The following is an 18,858-nucleotide window of genomic DNA, read 5'->3' on the forward strand; positions in this document are numbered from 1 at the left end:
AACTATGTAAACCACTATACAGATTTACAGGTACCAATGTACATGTTCAGAAGAATAGGCAAACCTTGATAAAATAACATGTTTTGTAGATTTTCTGTGTGAAAAGACATTAACACTACCCTGCAAACATAAATGCACTATTACTATTAATTTGATAAATTTAACAGATTGGCATATGCGACATTTTATGTATTGGTCTAGGCCGGGGATCCATTTCAGGAAACACCTGCTTGCAGCAAATGATTAGGAAAGGGTTAAAGTTTATCTTGCTCTTTGCACTTTAAAGGCCTAGTGAAAGCTCCTCTGAAGAGATCCCGGTCTGCCCCAGACGGAGGAGAAGATGAAAACCAGGAGATGCTGCAAGACCAATTAAGTGAAGGTTCTTCTGTGGAGGAGGATGAGAAGATGGACAGTACCACACTGCTCAGATTGCTTGAGAAAGGAGAGAAGGTACAGATGTATTGACACTATTTATGTACACTAAGCCAGTGCAAGCTAGTGCTTTACTGGGACTGGGAAAATAGATATTTATACTGGTATCACCTTTACATACATCTCACTGATTTACTGGAATTAGTAATTTTGTTACCTGTACAGTACAGAGGTTTTACTCTTCTTGTCATACACTTCAGGATGAGTTTGGAAACAGGAAAAACTTTCCTTTCACCACATTCACTGCATGTCTGAAATATTTTCCAAGGTTTTATTTAATGAGATACTGACATCAGAAAGTAAATTTTGTTTTACAATAAGGATAACATTGACCTTAATTGTTCTTTATAATTTCACAGCTTCTCACAAGTTTAGAAGTTAGAGATTTGTTGGCAAAACAGTTAGGTTTAGGAACTTCAAGTAACAATTGCTTACTAAAGCAGGCCTATCAGTGGAAACATTATCAACATGCATATATGTAAATGAATATATTACAGATACTTTTGTAGTGTAGTATAACTTCAATTTCACTATTTAAAATGTTTTCCCTTAATTTTGGGGACTTTAAGAAGAGATTAATTCATGTGCACTTTATGTTATCCCATTTATAATCTATACCTATCCTGAGATAACACCATATTACAATCCCTTCTAGCACAACATAAGAATAATCTGGTAATGAGACTTTATTCAGACATTTGTTCAGGAAAGCTATAGAAGGTGTATTTGGTATGTAAATATTTGCTTCAAAGAATGGGATCTCTCCCTTTCAACGTGATTATTTTAATATTTTACTAGGTTTGAGTGCTCCTGCATTATGCTATTAAACCAAGCGAGGTCACCTTGTATAGTACACAAAGTATTGTCCACCTTAGGTGGTAACATAGGAGGAAGCTGTCTACCCATAGGAAATAAACATATAACAAAGGTACAATAAAAAAAAAAAAGTATGTGAAATATCTGTTTGCTCAGCTGTCATATCATGTAATAAAGATGAATATATACTTATACTGAATATAAAATAGTAATAACAACTAGACGGTGTCGTTTCTGAAGAAACCACAAGATGTTGGCTTTGAAACGCAAGAGGTGTTGGGGCCAGTCGCCCCTGGTGCATAGAGAGTACACAAAGTTGGTAGAATCTGCTTTAAAACGGTGAAAATTGAAGCAGATCAAATTGTACCATTAAAATCAATCCAAAAAACCTGATTGGCTGTTTTTGGCTCCACCCACTTTTAAAATTTGAATCCCAGTCCCCCTGTGAGCGACTGTGCCAAGTTTGATGTCCCTGCCATTAACTGTGAAAGAATGGCAGAAACTTATATATTGACATTGATTAGCAATAGGTAACATTTGATTGGCTGTTTTAAGCTCCACCCAGTTTTCCAAATTCTAACCCCAGTCACCCAGTCATGGTCTGTACCAAGTTTGGGGCCTCTGGCTTTAAAACTGTGAGAATGGCAGTATTTGAAACTTTTACATTGAAGTCAATAGGTAAAATCTGATTGGCTGTTATTGGCTCCGCCCAATTTTCCTAAATTTTGACCACAGTCACCCGGTGATTAATTGTGCTGAGTTTGGGACACTTGGCATTTACGCCGTAATAATAGCAGCAATTTGGCGTTTTTCATTAAGGTCAATGGCTGAAATCCGATTGGCTGTTGTTGCCCCGCCCCCTTTTCCCCCTAATTCTGAACCAGAGTCACCAAGTGACTAACACTTTAAGGTTTCGGAATCATGACATTTAACCTGTAAAAATGGCAGCAGTTTTATGTTTTTCTCTTGAAAATCAATGAATGACATTTGATTGGTTGTTGGTGGCTCCACCCACTTTTCCTAACTTTGAAGTGCAAACACCCAGTGAGCACATTTGTGATATTCGAGGTCCATGACATCAATAACGTGCAAATGGCAGCAATTTTAATTTTTCCCATTGAAATCATCAAAGAAATCTGATTGGTTGTTTTTGGCTCCACCCACTTTTCCAGATTTTGATCCCGGTCCTCCAGGGACCAACTGTGCCAAGTTTGAGGACCCTCCCATGAACAATCTAAGAGCGGCGAAAGTTTTAACTTTTCCCATTGAAACAAATGGCTAATATTTGATTGGCTGTGGTAGACTCCGCCCACTTTTCCAAATTTTAACCCCAGTGACCCATGGTGCCAAGTTTTGGGTCTCTGGCTTTAACACTGTGGGAATGACAGTGTTTGACATTTTCTCATTGAAGTCAATAGGGAAAATCTGATTGGCTGTTTGGTGCTCCGCCCACTTTTTGGAGTCCCCAAAATGTGACAGAACTTTTCAGGTTGACCCCATGACTAAGTGACCCAAGTTTGGTGAGTGTAACTTTAATGCTGTACGAGTGGCAAAAGTTTCAAATTTCCCAATGAAAGTCTATGGGAAAAAATGGGGTCTTTGGGGGGCCGCCACAGGGCCACGGAGGGTGGGATTGCTTAACAGAGCACAAGCAACCTATTCGGGTATGAGCCGAACAAGTGTGCAAAGTTTCATAATTGTACTCCTAAAACTCTGGGAGGAGTAGCGTTTAGAAAATTGCTAAAATTTCATTGGCTGTTGGTAGCTCCGCCCACTTTGGGGTGCCCCCCCAAAATACATATTTTTATTCGGGGTGGCACCAACAATATGCGGTCCGAGTTTGGGGAGTGTCGCTTCAAAACTGTACGAGCGGCATCGATTTGAAAATTTTCCCTGTCAAAGTCAATACGAAAAACGGCGTGTTCGGTGGTCCGCCGCACGGGCGCAGTGGGTGGGATCGCTTAATAAAGCACAAGCAACGTACTTTGCTATAAGGCGAATAGGTGTGGAAAGTTTGACACTTGTACCCCTAAAACTGTAGGAGGAGTAGCGTTTAGAAAACCGGGGGGCGCTAATAATAATAACTAGAGGGTGTCGTTTCTGAAGAAACCACGGGATGTTGGCTATGAAACGCTATAGGTGTCTTGCCCAGTCGCCCCCGGTGCCTAGAGAGTACACAAAGTCAGTAGAATCCGGATTAAAACGGTGAAATTTAAAGCCAATCCAATTTTACCATTGAAATCCATTCAAACAAACTGGCTATTTTTGGCTCCGCCCACTTTTAAAAATTTGCATCCCAGTCACCCCTTCACCAAATGGACCAAGTTTGAGCACTCTTACATTAACAGTGTAAGATTGACAGGAATTTAAATATTCCCATTGAATAGCGTTTGGTAAAATGTGATTGGCTGTCTTAAGCTCCGCCCAGTTTTCTGAATTTTAACCCCAGTTACCTAGTCATGGTCAGTGCCAAGTTTGGGGCCTCCGGTTTTAAAACTGTGAGAACGGCGGTAATACAAAATTTTACATTAAAGTCAAGAGGTGAAAACTGATTGGCTGTTTTTGGCTCCACCCACTTTTCCTAAATTTTGACCGCAGTCACCCAGTGAGTAATTGAGTCAAGTTTGGTACACCTAGCATTTAAACTGTGATAATAGCAGCAGTTTATCATTTTTCTTTAAGGTCAATGGCTGAAATCTGATTGGTTGTTGTTGCCCCGCCCCTTTTTTTCCTAATTATGAACCACAGTCACTCAGTGACTAACATTTCAAAGTTTGTGAATGCTGTGATTTAATGTGTAAAAATGGCAGCATTTTTATTTTTTTCTAGTGAAAATCAATGAATGAAATTCGATTGGTTGTTGGTGGCTCCGCCCACTTTTTCTAAACTTGAAGTGGAAACCCCCAGCGGCCACATTTGTGATATTCAAGGTCCCTGACATCAATACTGTGAGAATGGCAGCCTTCTTAATTGTTCCCATTAAAATCAATCAAAGAAATCTGATTGGCTGTCTTAAGCTCCGCCCAGTTTTCTGAATTTTAACCCCAGTTACCTAGTCATGGTCAGTGCTAAGTTTGGGACCTCTGGTTTTAAAACTGTGAGAACGGCAGTAATCAAAAATTTTACATTGAAGTCAATAGGTGAAAACTGATTGGCCGTTTTTGGCTCCACCCACTTTTCCTAAATTTTGACCGCAGTCACCCAGTGAGTAATTGAGCCAAGTTTGGTACACCTAGCATTTAAACCGTGATAATAGCAGCAGTTTATCATTTTTAATTAAGGTCAATGGCTGAAATCTGATTGGCTGTTGTTGCCCCGCCCCTTTTTTTTCCTAATTGTGAACCACAGTCACTCAGTGACTAACATTCCAAAGTTTGGGAATGCTGTCATTTATTGTGTAAAAATGGCAGCATTTTTATTTTTTTCTATTGAAAATCAATGAATGAAATTCGATTGGTTGTTGGTGGCTCCGCCCACTTTTTCTAAACTTGAAGTGGAAACCCCCAGCGACCACATTTGTGATATTCAAGGTCCCTGACATCAATACTGAGAGAATGGCAGCCTTCTTAATTGTTCTCATTAAAATCAATCAAAGAAATCTGATTGGTTGGTTTTGGCTCCACCCACTTTTCTTAATTTTAATCCCAGTCCCCCAGTGACCAACTGTGCCAAGTTTGAGGACCCTGCCATTAACCGTCTAAGAGCGGCAACATTTTCCTATTTATTTGAATGGCTGAAATTTGATTGGCTGTTGTAGACTCCGCCCACTTTAGGTAAATTTTAGCCGAGTCACCCAGTGACCCACGGTGCCAAGTTTGGAGAGCTCTAGCTTTAATACTGTGAGAATTACAGCTGTTTACATTTTCTCATTGAAGTCAATAGGGAAAATCTGATTGGTTGTTTGCGGCTCCGCCCACTTTTTTGGGTCCCCAAAATAGGACAGAATTTTTCAGTTTCACCCCATGACTAAATGAGCCAAGTTTGGTGAGTGTAACTTCAAAGCTGTACAAGTGGCAAAAGTTTCAAGTTTTCCAATGAAAGTCTATGGGGAAAAAAGGGGTCGTCGGGGGGGTCGCCACAGGGGCACGGAGGTTGGGATCGCTTAACAAAGCACAAGCAACCTATTCGAGTATGAGTCGAACAAGTGTGCAAAGTTTCATAATTGTACTCCTAAAACTCTGGGAGGAGTAGCGTTTAGAAAATTGCTCAATTTTCATTGGGCGTTGGTAGCTCCGCCCACTTTGGGGTGCCCCCCCAAAATACTTATTTTTATTCGGGGTGACATCAACTATATGTGGTCTGAGTTTGGGGACTGTATCTTCAAAACTGTACAAGTGGCAGCGATTTGAAATTTTTCCCTGTCAATCTCAATGGGAAAAAAGGGGTCGTCGGGGGGTCGCCACAGGGGCGGGGTGGGTCCCCAAAATAGGACAGAATTTTTCAGCTTCACCCCATGACTAAATGACCCAAGTTTGGTGAGTGTAACTTCAAAGCTGTACAAGTGGCAAAAGTTTCAAGTTTTCCAATGAAAGTCTATGGGGAAAAATGGGGTCGTCGGGGGGTCGCCACAGGGGCACGGAGGGTGGGATCGCTTAACAAAGCACAAGCAACCTATTCGGGTATGAGCCGAACAAGTGTGCAAAGTATCATAATTGTACTCCTAAACCTCTGGGAGGAGTAGCGTATAGAAAATTGCTAAATTTTCATTGGGCGTTGGTAGCTCCGCCCACTTTGGGGTGCCCCCCCCAAAATACTTATTTTTATTCGGGGTGACATCAACAATATGTGGTCTGAGTTTGGGGACTGTATCTTCAAAACTGTACGAGTGGCGGCGATTTGAAATCTTTCCCTGTCAAAGTCAATGGGAAAAAAGGGGTCGTCGGGGGGTCGCCACAGGGGCGGGGTGGGTGGGATCGCTTATTAAAGCACAAGCAACGTACTTTGCTATAAGAGGAATAAGTGTAGGAGGAGTAGCGTTTAGAAAATGGGGTTCGCCAATAATAATAAGAAGAAGAACGAGCTGAACTCGAAGAACAGTATGTTGGCTATTTCATAGCCAACATAATAATAAGAAGAACGAGCTGAACTCGAAGAACAGTATGTTGGCTATTTCATAGCCAACATAACGAGCTGAACTAGTAGATCAAGATGTTGGCTTTTTCAAAGCCAACATAATTACTCCAGTACTCTAATGCTAAGAAATAGAAAAAGTAACTTACTACTTCCCAACATACCAAAGAGAACTCTGTTGTGGGGAAAATCCCCTTACTTTCGAGGGCATGGGATGAAAGAAAAAGAAGAGTATGTCCCTCTATTATCATAGTACAGGTATGGGACCTGTTATCCAAAAATGCTCGGGACGTTTTCTGGATAACGGATCTTTTCAGATTATTGGATAAATAATATCTGGGATATTTGTATTAAATAATTGGCTGTGGTTTAAAATATTATGATGTGTGTTTTAAAACACTGTTTTTAGATTCAGCACATGTATCGTTGTGCAAGGGTCCAAGGTCTGGACACTGGTGAAGGCCTCCTGCTCTTTGGCAAAGAACATTTCTATGTTGTTGATGGATTTACAATGACTGTCACCAGAGAAATCCGAGATATTGAAACACTACCTGTAAAGTGAGTAATTTTTCATTTAAACAACAAAAAAATAACCACAAACTGGTTGTGTATAGGTAAAAAACATGGACTCATAAAATAGGTTGGATCAGTTAAGGTTATTCACATGTGGTTGATTTCAAAATTTGGCCTATGTGCGGTTGGTTAGGCTTGCAAATCAGTAAATGCTGTTTTGCAATAAAAAAGTACACATATAAAATAAAAAAAAGCCTATGGGATTGTTGGTTATCTAGAGACAAAATATATGCCTTATATTGAAGCTCTGTTACAGTTTTTTATGCTTTTCATGTGGGTAGAATGCAAAAGATTTTTTTTTATGAGGTATTTGGCTTTCTTACTCAACAGCATGCATGAACAAATTATTCCATGTGGAGCAAGACAAGGCCCCAGCCAGCTGAAAAGAACCTGCAGTATCTTTGCTTATGAAGATATAAAGGAAGTTCATAAAAGGAGATACTTGTTACAGGTGAATACAACTTTCTAAACAAGTTTAACCGATTATTTTTTTTATATTTATAGATTCAAACAAAAATGTAGGTGCACAATGTATTTTCTCTACTGGTTATTTTAATCCAGTGGAGTATCCTTACAAACTTTAGTTTTTTTTAGTGTCTGAGCTGGCAAATTTAAGGTTATCGTTTTGTTAAAGCAAATTTTAAAGCACTTTGAAGGTATTCTGTCATGCAATTTTTCAAAAATGCATTAGTTAATAGTACTGCTCCAGCAGAATCTTAAACTGAAATCCGTTTTTCAAAAGAGCAAACAGATTTTTTTTTATACAGGTATAGAATTCATTATCCAGAAACCCATTATCCATAGACTCCACTTCAATCAAATAATTCAGATATTTAAAAATGATTTCAATTTTCTTTGTGAACAGTACCTTGTACTGGATCCCAGCTAAGATATAATTTATCTTTATTGGATGCAAAACAATCCTATTGAGTTAATGTTTAAATTAATTTAAGTAGATTAAAGTATAGTGATCCAAATTATGGAAAACCCCAGGTCCCAAGCATTCTGCATAACAGGTCCCATACCTGTATTTAATTTTGTAGTCAGACATGGGACTGGACATGTTATTTTCCCAGGTACCTTTGTGACTTGCATTCTGATAAACTTCAGTCACTCTTTATTGCTGCACTGCAAGTTGAAGTGATATCACTCCCCTCACTTACCCCTCTCCCCCAGCAGCCTATCAACAGAACAATGGAGACGTAACAACATAACCGCTCCCTCACACCCATATTGCTAAAAATACTTCAATGCCCCACCTAGTGGTATATTTGAATAGCACTCAGTAGTAAAACACCCAAGCCTCACCACAACTCCTCAAGTTACATTGAGATACGAGAAACAATAGCTTATCTGAAAGCAGTTCCATTGTGAAGTGCTGGTTCTCTTTGGAAGCATATGGTAAGGCACAATGACCTTAGATAGCTGCCTACACAAATATTACAACTAAAAAATAAATACATTTGTTGGTTCAAGAATAAAATTTCATATGGATTACTTGTAACATACTAAGATAACATAGTTACTTAGGTTGAAAAAAGACACACGTCCATCAAGTTCAATCTTTAACTCTATTTTAACCTGCCTAATTGCTAGTTGATCCTGAGGAAGGCAAAGAACCCCATCTGAAGCCTCTCCAATTTGCCTCAGAGTGGGAAAAATTTCCTTCCAAAATGGCAATCGGACTAGTCCCTGGATCAACTTGTACTATGAGCTATCTTCCATAACCCTGTATTCCCTCACTTGCTAAAAAGCCATCCAACCCCTTTTTAAACCTATCTAATGTATCAGCCTGTACAACTCATTCAGGGAGAGAATTCCACATCTTCACAGCTCTCACTGTAAAAAAATCCCTTCCAAATATTTAGGCGGAACCTCTTTTCTTCTAATCAGAATGAATGCCCTCTTGTCAGCTGGAAAGACCTACTGGTAAATAAAGTATTATAGAGATTATTATATGATTACCTTATATATTTAAACATAGTTTCATATCACCCCTTAAGCGCCTCTTCTCCAGCGCAAACAACCCTAATTTGGTCAGTCTTTCCTCATAGCTAAGATTTTCCATACCTTTTACCAGCTGAGTTGCCTTTCTCTGGATCCTCTCTAATTCAATAATGTCCCGTTTAAGCACTGGAGACCAAAACTGCACGGCATATTTTAGATGGGGCCTTATCAGTGCTCTATAAAGTGGAAGAATAACTCCTATGAATCTGTGCCCCCTTTAATACAGCTCAAGACCTCATTTGCCCTTGATGCTGCTGACTGGCATTGTTTGCTACAGCCAAGTTTATTATCTACAAGGACTCCAAGGTCCTTTTCCATAATGGATTTGTCTAGTGCAGTCCCATTAAAGGTATGAGTGGTTTGGATATTTTTACATCCCTGGTACATGACTTAACATTTATCAACATTGAAACTCATTTGCCACTTAGCTGCCCAGTTTGTCAAGATCCTGTTGCAAGGATGCCGCATCCTGGATGGAATTAATTGGGCTGGATAGTTTTGTGTCATCTGCATACACTGATACATTACTTACAATACCCTCCCCTAATACATTACTTTCAATACCCTCCCCCAATTCATTAATGACCAAATTGAATAAAAGTGGACCCAATACCGAGCCCTGAGGGACCCCACTAAGAACCTTACTCCAAGCAGAGTATGTACCATTAACAACCACTCTCTGTACCCTATCTTGTAGCCAGTTTCCTATCCATGTGCAAACACCTTTATTAAGCCCAACAGACCTTAGTTTAGAAAGCAGTCGTTTGTAAGGCACGGTATTAAATGCTTTGGCAGAATCCAAATAGATCACATCTACTGCCCCTCCATTGTCCAGCATCTTACTTACCTCATCATAAAAAGCATCAACTTTGTCTATCCTTCATAAACCCATGCTGCTCATAATGTCATTCACTAGGACAACATTTTGAATGTGATCCCTTAACAAGCCTTCAAATAATTTGCCCACGACTGATGTCAAACTTACTGGCCTATAATTGCCAGGCTGAGATCACAATCCCATTTTAAATATTGGAATTTTTAGCTTTAGCTTTAGCTTTTCTCCAATCCATAGGTACCATACCAGATGAAAGTGAATCGGAGAATCAGAAATAGGGGCCGGTCTAAAACTGAACTAAGCTCTTTTAACATTTACAGTATAATTTAGAAATAGAACGTACATCATAGAGATCATGACAAAATCCCTTTAAATATAAAGGAAAAGCTTATCAAATGAACATCTTAAGGTTGAGTTCTTTTACTACACTGGAACTTTGTAAATAAAGCCTTTCGTATGCATTGGGCCCATTATATTCAAATAAAAATGACATAATTGACTACAGTATATATAGTTGTTACTTTTTTGTCCTATAGCTTTGTCAGCTATAAGTATTAGAATTTTACAGTCATATGAAATAGTTTGGGAACCCCTCTTAATTCTTTGGAGTTTTGTTTATCATTGGCTGAGGTTTCAAAGTAACAACGTCATTTTAATATATAACATGCCTTATAGAAACAGTAGTATTTCAGCACTGACATAAAGTTTATTGGATTAACAAAAAATATGCAATATGCATTATAACAAAATTAGACAGGTGCATAAATTTGGGCACCCCAACAGAGATATTACATCAATACTTTTGAGTTGAGACTCCTTTTGCAAATGTAACAGCCTCTAGATGCCTCCTATAGCCTTTGATGAGTGTCTGGATGGCGGTATTTTGGACCATTTGTTCATACAAAATCTCTCCAGTTAAGTTTGAATGGACATCCTGCTTCAAATCATCCCATAGATTTTCGATGATATTCAAGTTGGGGGACTGTGACGGCCATTCCAGAATATTGTACTTCTCCCTCTGCATAAATGCCTTTCAAAGTGTGTTTAGTGTCATTGTCTTTAACAAGGGCCCAGTCCCTGAACTAGCCACACAGACCCACAGCATGATGGCACCTCCACCAAATTTGACAGTAGGTAGCAGGTGTATTTCTTGGAATGTGGTGTTCTTTTTCCACCATGCAAAGCGCTTTTTGTTATCACCAAATAACTAAATTTTTGTCTCATCAGTCCAAAGAACTTTGTTCCAAATTGACTGTGACTTGTCTAAATGAGCTTTTCCATACCACAAGCGATTCTTCTTGGCGTGAGTGCTAAAAAAGGGCTTCTTTCTCATCACCCTGCCATACTGAGTTATTTGTGCAAATTGCGCTGAATTGTAGAACAATGTACAGATACACCATCAGCGGCAAGATGTTCTTGTAGGTCTTTGGAGGTAATATTTGGGTTGTCTATAACCATTCTCACAATCCTCCGCATATGCCGCTCCTGTATTATTCTTGGCATGCCAGACCTGGCTTTTACAGCAACTGTGCCTGTGGCCTTCCATTTCCTGATTACATTCCTTACAGTTTAAACTGACAGTTTAAACCTTTTGAGATAGCTTTTTTGTAGCCTTCCCCCTAAGGCTTCTGAACAATCTTTGTTTTCAGATCTTTTGAGAGTTGCTTTGAGGATCCCATGCTGTCACTCTTCAGACGGGAAAGTCAAACAAAAGCACAACTTGCAATTGGCCACCTTAAATACATTTCTCATGATTGGACACACCTGCCTATGAAGTTCAAGGCTTAACAAGCTAATCCAACCAATTTGGTGTTTCCAGTAATCAATATTGAGCAGTTATATGCATTCAAATTAGCAAAATTACAAGGGTACCCAGACAGTTTTTGCACAGACAGTTTTTCACATTTCATCTAATTTCATACAACTGAATACTGCTTCACTAAAAATATATGTTCAGAAAACACCCCAGCACTCAGATGTTCCTGGGAAATGAAAGACATACCATACCATATATTTTTTTGTTGAAAATGAAGTAAGTTATTATGCAGGCTGAGAGGGGTTCTCAAACTTTTTTCATATGACTGTATTTCTCTAGTGCAGGGAGGTCCTTTATGACCTACTTATAATTTATAATTGTTTATGTTTTGCATTTGCCTCTCTATCAGAATCAGCAGATAAATTAAACGTATAAACCAATCTTATACAATTTCTAATTCAGTTATTTTACTGGATGTATGCTTAATGGCTCTTCAATACCTGTGTTTTAAAGCCAATTGCTGTGGAGGTGTTTTCTGGAGATGGGCGGAATTATTTGCTGGCTTTTCAAAAAGGAGTCAGAAATAAAGTCTATCAAAGGTATGTACTGTATATCTAAAGCATGGTACATCTAAAATACTGCCTATTATTATCATATTATAACTTCCAGTATACTCAAACAAGCAGCAGCTGCTTGCTTTATTAACTGTAAGGTTAACATTTTAAATAGATTTTTCAGAAACTGTCCATGATCAGCATAATATCAGAATATCAATATAATCTCAAAGTATAGCATACCTTCCCAAAGGAGTGCAGTTGATTGCCCTATGTCATATATCCATTAAATTACACCTTCTGATTTTATAATTTGGGAACATCTAAAGATCTTCCTTACTAATCACATGGATTTCTAGATTATTGAAGTTTGGAAACTTTGTTTGAGGGCATTATTTTATATTATCTCTGCCAAAACCAAGATTTATTCTCGGTCACTGCATGCATGATGCCATTTCCATTTGGTTCTTGCAATACATTAAATACTGAAGTGTATTGACAAGTCTATTTACAAAGTAATGCACCATATTTAAATTTTGGATTTCTCTTTTTAAAATTCCTACTAGGTTCTTGGCTGTTGTTCCTTCCCTGACGGACAGTTCTGAATCGGTGTCAGGGCAGCGTCCAAACACCAGTGTTGAACAAGGGTAGGTATTTTTTTGTACCATTTTATACAATGACAACATGCTGTGTGAATATATGCACACTGTGATTTAGGAGTGCCAGATGACCCAAACACCTCTGATTTTTGCCCTCCCCCTTTTCCCCACATTACTGACAGTTTATTGTCATCCTGCCTCTTGTTTTATATTAGACCTTGCACTAGTACACTTATTCGTGATTATTTAGCTGTGCATATTCCTTTTCCTACTAACTGCCTAACATGTCACAAGTGTCAAAGCAGGACACTGTTGATCAGCATAATAAGCCTAAAAGGCCCTATAACTTTATTAAGGAAAATATTACCAATGAAGAAAGCAAAAGATAAACAAGTTATCATGGAACTCTCTGTACCCACTTTAGCTATGCCAGATGTGGCAGAGTGAGGGAAATATTTGTAGAAAGCAAAGTGCATGGCTTCAGGAATATGGCCTGTACTGCGGTTCTACAGACTGTAATCAGCTGTTCTCCATCTGCAAAGAAACGTAGGTGTATAAAAGCCCTAAATACCACTAGCCTTAGTTTTTTTATCTATTGTATCTGTCCCTGTCCCCTCCTTCTTTCCTTGGCAGACATGTAGAAATCATTATTTTTTCTTTACTGAACACAAAGTGCCAGGTAATATGGCAAGCACAGGAACTTAAATCCTTTAATATGGCAAAATACACACACCTATAGCTGCAGCAGATCCAGTAAGTGATCAGAGGTGCACTCTCAAAGGGATAGTAACAGGGAAAAGATCAATCTCTTAGAGAAAAGTATTGTATATAAGGCTATGGATACACACTCATATACAGACACACACACACACACACACACACACACACACATACGGACACACCACATATATGCAGACACACACAGATACAGACACACATATACAGACACACAGACACACACACACACATATACAGACATACACACACATATACATACACACATACAGAAACACACACATATACAGACACACACACATATACAGACACACATCTATACAGACACACACAGACACACACAGACACACACAGACACACACAGACACACACAGACACACACAGACACACACAGACACACACAGACACACACAGACACACACAGACACACACAGACACACACAGACACACACAGACACACACAGACACACACAGAGACACACAGAGACACACAGAGACACACAGAGACACAGACACACACAGACACACACAGACACACACAGACACACACAGACACACACAGACACACACAGACACACACAGACACACACAGACACACACAGACACACACACAGACACACACAGACACACACACAGACACACACACAGACACACACACAGACACACACACAGACACACACACAGACACACACACAGACACACACACAGACACACACACAGACACACACACAGACACACACACAGACACACACACAGACACACACACACACAGACACACACAGACACACACACACACACACAGACACACACACACACACAGACACACACAGACACACACACAGACACACACAGACACAGACACACACACACACAGACACACACACAGACACACACACAGACACACACACAGACACACACACAGACACACACACAGACACACACACAGACACACACACAGACACACACACAGACACAGATACACAGACACAGACACGCATACGCATACAGACACACACACACACGCATACAGACACACGCACGCATACAGACACACGCACGCATACAGACACACGCACGCATACAGACACACGCACGCATACAGACACACGCACGCATACACACACACGCACGCATACAGACACACGCACGCATACAGACACACACGCATACAGACACACGCACACACGCATACACGCATACAGACACACACACACACACACATACAGACACACACACACATACAGACAGACACACACACGCATATACAGACAGACATACAGACACACGCACAGACACACACGCACAGACACAGACATACGCATATACAGACATATACGGCTTATTAATACTGTGTCTCCAGAGTATGCCAGTGTGACCTCTGGTTCCAAATCCACCGTGAGGTTTCGGTGCTTGTGGAAGGAGTCTTTGCACCGTGGGGCCATTTTCTTTTATTTACCATCTCTAGTCATGCTCAGGTGTACTGACCTTGAACTTCCACTATCAGGTAGCCTGGGTAAGTGCCCAATTTATCGCTATAGAGAACTGCAGAGAGCAGAGAAGGAATGCTGCATCTGTCTCAGGTCTACGTCAAAACCACGTCCCCCTCACTTTTTTTATGTTTTTGTATTTATTTTTTAATGTGACTGAAAGGTTTGGGGAGGCTTAGCTCTACTGAAAATCCACCCATGTTTATATATGTATGCTTGGGCTTGGGCCATTTTGATCCTTCTCTTCTTGTTGCTGAGGTGGCAAGAAAATGGTATTTTTTTTTTTTAATACAGGTTTTAGATTTTTTATTTGAAAACCTGTTATCCAGAAAGCACCAAATTGAGTGAAGTTTAGCTCCTGTAGGCTCCATTTTAAGCAAATAATTAAAATCCTGAGCATTATGGATAACAGATCCCATACTTGTACTCATTTATAAATAATTTTCTTGACTAGGATTAATGCCAGCAGGAAAAGTAGTGCCAAGCCTAATGTATATTGCATACCTCCCAAATGTCCCTGGAATGTCCCGATTTTGACAGCTCAACCCCCAGTCCGGATTGTTACTGAAATGTTCCAACTTTCTCTTTGATCTCCTGCGTTAAATAGCCAGAAAAAGATACAACGTTTCTAAAACTTAATTAAATTAGAGGCTTTTGGCAGAGAGCCCAGAATACATGGCAGGTGCATTTCGATACAATTTTAACTATTTAAGATAAGCAGGTCTCTTGGGGAAACTGTGACTTGGGGCAAGATTCGGGGAGATTTAGTCGTCCCATCGACAAATCACCTCTTCTTCAACTAATCTCCCCGAACTGCCTTCCCGCCGGCTAGAATCTAAACGGCTGTAGGATGGCACTTGGAGAGCTTCGTTTTATGAAGTTGCCTCACGAGGAAACCTCGGACAACTTCAGAAAACGAATCACTCCGAGTGCCATCCCATCAATGATTTAGATTTTGGCTGGCAGGAAGGCTTTTCAGGGAGATTAGTCACCTGAAGAAGAGGCGGTTTGACACCGGGTGACTAAATCTCCCCGAATCTTTGCATGTCTCTGCCCTTAAAGGGCAATTCACTTTCATTGGCAAAACTGTAATAGCACAGAAAACCACAGAAATGTGCTCAAACTTTCCATAAGCTGCCAAATTTTGTAAAATGGACATGGTAATTATGGGGTGTGGCCATAAAATGGGTGTGGTCAAACATTTCCTGCAAATTTTTTTGTCCCTCTTTCTATTTTCAAGATGTTGGGAGGTATGATATTATATTGTCATCGTGTCTAAAGTGATGCATTAAGCCTTCCATTAATGTGCTGCTATTGTAGTACTCTGAAAAAATGATATATTAGAGAATTGCAAATTCGTTTTTCTGTCAAGCTACAGTTTCATGTTAGACTAACTTTGGATTTTGTTTGCAATTTTGATCTTTCTTTTAAAGGTAAAAACAAAAATAGAGTGAAAGAAATCAGTAACTTTGATTTTCTTTTTACTAATGCATTTTAGGTCGGGACTCCTTAGCACATTAGTTGGAGAAAAATCGGTAACACAAAGATGGGAGGTAAGAGTGTTTAGATGAAAGATGTTTCCTTTTCTAAAATGCTAAATTTAAAATGTCAAAATTTGCTGTTGAGTGTGAAAGAAGTATGAATCCTGTTAATGTCTTTCCTTACAGCCAAATACATCACATAAACAATTTCAAAACTTTATTATATTTATTCTGCATGCTATTCTGTGATGAAAGCTATTCTATTCATTGCCATTTCCAACATTCAGTGGAATGTTGTTGATTTGTTATAACAATGGTTTTTCAGTTAGCACTCACCACTTTTCAACCTCTTTTTACAAGGTGGTGCACATGTTCAATGGTCCACTCTACAACCAGATTTCCAAACTCCAATATATGACACAAATTTATTTGACACATGGCTTTATGATCTGCAACAAATACAACGTTTCTGACTTGCTCTCTGCCCTTTATTTGCTCTGGTCCCTTTATTTGCTCTGGTCCCTTTATTAAGTAGATAAAGGGCCAGGAGTAGGACAGAAATGTTGTATTTTTTGCAGATCATAAAGCCATGTGTCAAAGGCTTTTTACATTTGGAACTTTCAACGGTTCTCTGTCATATATTGGAGTTGGAGTATTGGATATAGGAGTTGATTTGTTACATCCTTGACATTGCAGCTTACTGAGAAGTTTGGGGAATTTTAATTAGTTAGATTTTTCAAGCAAATGGTGTTAATATAAATTTCCTAAATTAAAATTTTCAATTTTTGATTCAATCCAGTTTTTAAAATTTCTATCTGGTTAGAAGGCAGCAAGTTTCTTAAACATCACTATCACTAAAGTGGATAAATCTCCACTGGGGCAAGGCAACTAAGCTTACTTTTGCAATGAGGTATGGTTGTTATATTTCATTAAAAATGTATGAAATATGGTTGACTTTCATCCTGTGATTTCTACCAGATGAAGAATTGTTTTATTTTCTCAGTTACCTTCCCCTACCCCAATCTTTTTGTTTAAAAGCACAATTGCTAGGAATCATCATACCCTGTCTGCACCTCCTTAACAAAGTACTATAGGGCAAAAGTCAACTTCATTACAGCACATAAAATTAAGGCTATCTTAAATAGTATTCTCTCAAAATAAAAAATCATAACAGAATCTCAACAATGAAATCAGGGTCGGATTTACATAGGGGGCATCCCTAGGCCCGCTGACATTCATCACCCCTGTCCCCTTCCTTTTATTTGTGCAAATTTTTATCATCAGGACCAGAGCAATGGGGATTGGCGCATGGGAAATTTAAAAAAAACAAAAACGATTGTATTTCCTGCGCCTCACCAGTGTTTCTGAATCAATGTGGTGTGTTTGTGCAGCATGCCGCCCCCTAAAATCCTGCCATTCTAGGCCCGGCCTTGGTGGCCTTTCCACCATTCGGGCCCAAATGAAATATATTTTGCTAAAGATAGAAGTCATTACAGCATATATTTGCATTATGAACATAGAATTTGGTAATCATAACTCTACAGTTTTATTTATATTAGCTCTTTTTTTCATTACTTTAAAACTGTAACTGTTATGTTTTAGTTGTGTAGACTGAGAGCTGTTAGGATATTTCCCATTCTTCTATGTTGTTTATAAGTATTTCTCAAAGAACAATTAATATTAGTTAATCACAAAGGTGTTGTTAAACATAAAAATTAGCATCCAATATGTATGCATGTTAGTAATTTGCAATGTTTCTGCTTATTTTTCTTTTTAGTATTATGTTTTGTCTCTTTTTCTTTTCTCTTATTTATAATTTGGCCCCCTCATCATATTGATTGCAGAACACCCACGAGATAGCAATTTCTGTAATATTGTTATTATGTAACGATAAGTGTTTTTGTAACAAAAAAAATATAAGTTAACAAAAAAACATAAAAATTAATTTATAAAAATAATAATTATAGATGGTCTCAACCCCATAGTGTAATTCTGTAGAATCATTTTTTAAAAATCAAGATAAAATTGCACTGACCATATGTCACAGAATCCAGAATTCTACCATCTCCAGGTTCTTGATTGCCCCACAGTTGGAGTTCCATGTATGGTCCTAATGTTAGTAAGCTGGCCGGTATTTTATTAGCTAACTGACTTCATCAGGGTTAAAATAAATTTGCAATGCCTATCTGTACCAGACACAAATTTAAAAATCCATTTCATGTTCTTTGGTATTGGTTACAAATAAAATGCTCAACAAGGTTGTAAAGTGGGCCCAAAGCTAAAATGAGCTAGGGTTTACATCTCCTTTAATATTGTTCATGGTTTTAGAATAAAATCTATAAATTAATGTTAAGCACAAAACAAAAACGGTGGTACCGTGTCAGCCAGTAGCAAAAATAGCAATTAAAAAAACAAACAAATACAAAAAGTATAGTAGAAGTGATTGTTAGCCAATATAGTTATCACTTCTACAATACTTTTTGTATTTGTTTGTTTTTTTATTTGTTATTTTT

General features: G+C 38.7%; 1 protein-coding gene across 10 annotated transcripts in view; it reads left to right on the forward strand.

Moving 5' to 3' along the window:
- LOC108711543 (WD repeat and FYVE domain-containing protein 3) overlaps nt 1-18,858 on the forward strand; it is a 244,162-nt gene that overhangs the window by 199,360 nt on the left and 25,944 nt on the right. For all 10 annotated transcript variants that reach the window (XM_041591303.1, XM_041591310.1, XM_041591320.1 and 7 more), the window contains 6 exons: nt 287-450; nt 6,728-6,876; nt 7,222-7,342; nt 12,003-12,088; nt 12,610-12,690; nt 16,363-16,417. In XM_041591303.1, the coding sequence (XP_041447237.1) occupies nt 287-450; nt 6,728-6,876; nt 7,222-7,342; nt 12,003-12,088; nt 12,610-12,690; nt 16,363-16,417 (656 nt within the window). The remainder of the gene's footprint in view (nt 1-286; nt 451-6,727; nt 6,877-7,221; nt 7,343-12,002; nt 12,089-12,609; nt 12,691-16,362; nt 16,418-18,858) is intronic.

Source organism: Xenopus laevis, chromosome 1L, assembly GCF_017654675.1.
Source record: "Xenopus laevis strain J_2021 chromosome 1L, Xenopus_laevis_v10.1, whole genome shotgun sequence".
In the NCBI taxonomy this organism is placed as follows: Eukaryota; Metazoa; Chordata; class Amphibia; order Anura; family Pipidae; genus Xenopus; species Xenopus laevis.